General features: G+C 40.6%; 1 protein-coding gene across 1 annotated transcript; it reads right to left on the reverse strand.

Annotated features, from left to right (window-relative positions):
• Positions 1–307: 307 nt before the first annotated feature.
• Positions 308–778, reverse strand: LOC108072295 (keratin-associated protein 17-1). The gene is made up of 2 exons (XM_017163361.3): positions 618–778; positions 308–561 (listed from the first exon to the last, which is right to left on the reverse strand). The coding sequence occupies exons 1-2, from the start codon at positions 729–731 to the stop codon at positions 388–390; spliced, it is 288 nt and encodes a 95-aa protein (XP_017018850.2). The 5' UTR covers positions 732–778; the 3' UTR covers positions 308–387.
• Positions 779–1950: the final 1172 nt, after the last annotated feature.

Consider the following 1950-nt stretch of genomic DNA (forward strand, 5'->3'; position numbering starts at 1 on the left):
ACTGGCGATTGGGCGAGAGCAGGAGGGTGTATAAAACAGGAAGTGACCAGGCCGGTCAGTCGGGTCAACTGGTTTCTAGCTGACCCGCTGACTCCTGAAGTGTTTATCCTGGCGAATAGTGATTGTTTGACTTTTGCTTTGGGCAGTGCATAAATTAGCATTAAAAATTATACAAGCGGAGCACCACATAGGGGGATTTTATAGCGGTCATTGGGCAATTAGCATTGTAATTGATGGGCTTAGGGCGTAACATTTCGGAGGCACGAAACATCTTGATATACGAAGGGAGAAAGGCAAAGATTTGAAGTTATGTAAGTCTTACACCTTTATTACAACCTTATCTTGTTTTTAAGTTTTAAGTTTAAGTATTCAAGCATCTTGCTCATCTTAGCAGGAGGGACCGCAACTACTGCAGCAGCCGCCGCCACAGCAAGGTCCACATGGTCCACTATAGAAGCCGCATCGCGGTCCAAAGCGTCTACCACTGAAGCAAGGACTGCAGCAGGGGTAGTAGCAGGTGTCACAGCAAGGTCCACAACACATGACTAAGCCTTGAAAGATCTAAGGATTCAATTTTAAAGCCATAAAGAAAGGTAATTTCTTAGTTAGTTACTTACTGGACCAACGAAAATCCAAAACACTTGAACACTTAACAAGATATATTTGATGTTATGGGGTTTGATGCCGGCGTAAGACTGATATTTAAAAGGCAGGACAAGTCGTACACACATTTGAAAGGTGTCAGAAAACAGATCATGGCAAACTTGATGCCAAAGTTTAAAGCATTTTCTAAATTCAAAGAGTTGTTCTCGTTTTCTAATTACGTAAAAAAGCCAGGCAATAGTCGTTATTTAAAAGATAGAAAGCCATATTACTGAACCAACTTTTCTTATGGCTTGACCATTTGTAAGCCAGTTTCCGTTTGCCATCAGAAACTCATTTATGCTGTAACTATGAAAACAAGTGAAAGTAAACCAGTTATGTGACCAAAAAAGCGTTATTCTTCATTAATATTCTTGGACTCCTAATCACCCAGCCACCACACAGTTACACTTATGCAAATTAGAGGCTCTACTAATATAAGGCATATTCTTGGATAATTAACAACGCCAAACAAGTCCCAGTCCTGGATTCGTGTCGTGTATTACCCTGAACTCATGTGGTAAACGTGAATGACCACCACTTGACCATTTAGCGGACTCCGTACTCGGCACGCGTCCAGGGGCTGCGGCGATATAATGCCCAGCCTAATGACCACTACGCACTTCCGCCAAAGCTCAAGGACTCTCATGCGTATTTCTACGAGTCTGGACTTTAATAATTATTCAAATACAGTCGGTAAAGTGTGTCGCATATTAAAAAGTCATTTTCCCAGCAAATGAGTTAACATTTTTTCTTTAGTTGCGCGTAGGAGCAAAAAGGCAAAAGGCTAAAGGAGACGGAAGCACATGCTGTTCGACATGAGCTTGACCGGAAGTGCCATACGTGCCGGAAATGCGTGATTTTTGATGTAGAATCGGATTACTTTTCAGGTCGATATGTGAAAGCCTAGAAAACTTTCACTAGTTCAGAAATTATGAGCAATTAAATTAATGTATTGTATTTAGGGAACTTTGCTTCACCAGAAACTAGAAAAGACATTCGTATTTCAGCTATTCTTTTTTATTTACATTTCGTAACATCAAACAAAATGAATATTAATGATTCTGAAACATTCACAAAAATCTCTTCAAATCCTTTGGCCTGTCGGAATCACTTCCCCCGCTGCTCTTGTATGTTTGCTTCATTTAAATTCTGATTTTACTCAACGTTTCCCAAACGTCAAATAGAAATCCTTGAAATTCATAAATATTCCAAACTTTTTGCTTTGTGTCCCGTTTTCGGAATCCGCGTCTTGATGGTTGAGTTCTCTGTGGATCGGCTTAGGTTGCCTGTCCTGCCCACTGGATT

The sequence above is a fragment of the Drosophila kikkawai genome, chromosome 2R, assembly GCF_030179895.1.
Source record: "Drosophila kikkawai strain 14028-0561.14 chromosome 2R, DkikHiC1v2, whole genome shotgun sequence".
NCBI lineage: Eukaryota > Metazoa > Arthropoda > Insecta > Diptera > Drosophilidae > Drosophila > Drosophila kikkawai.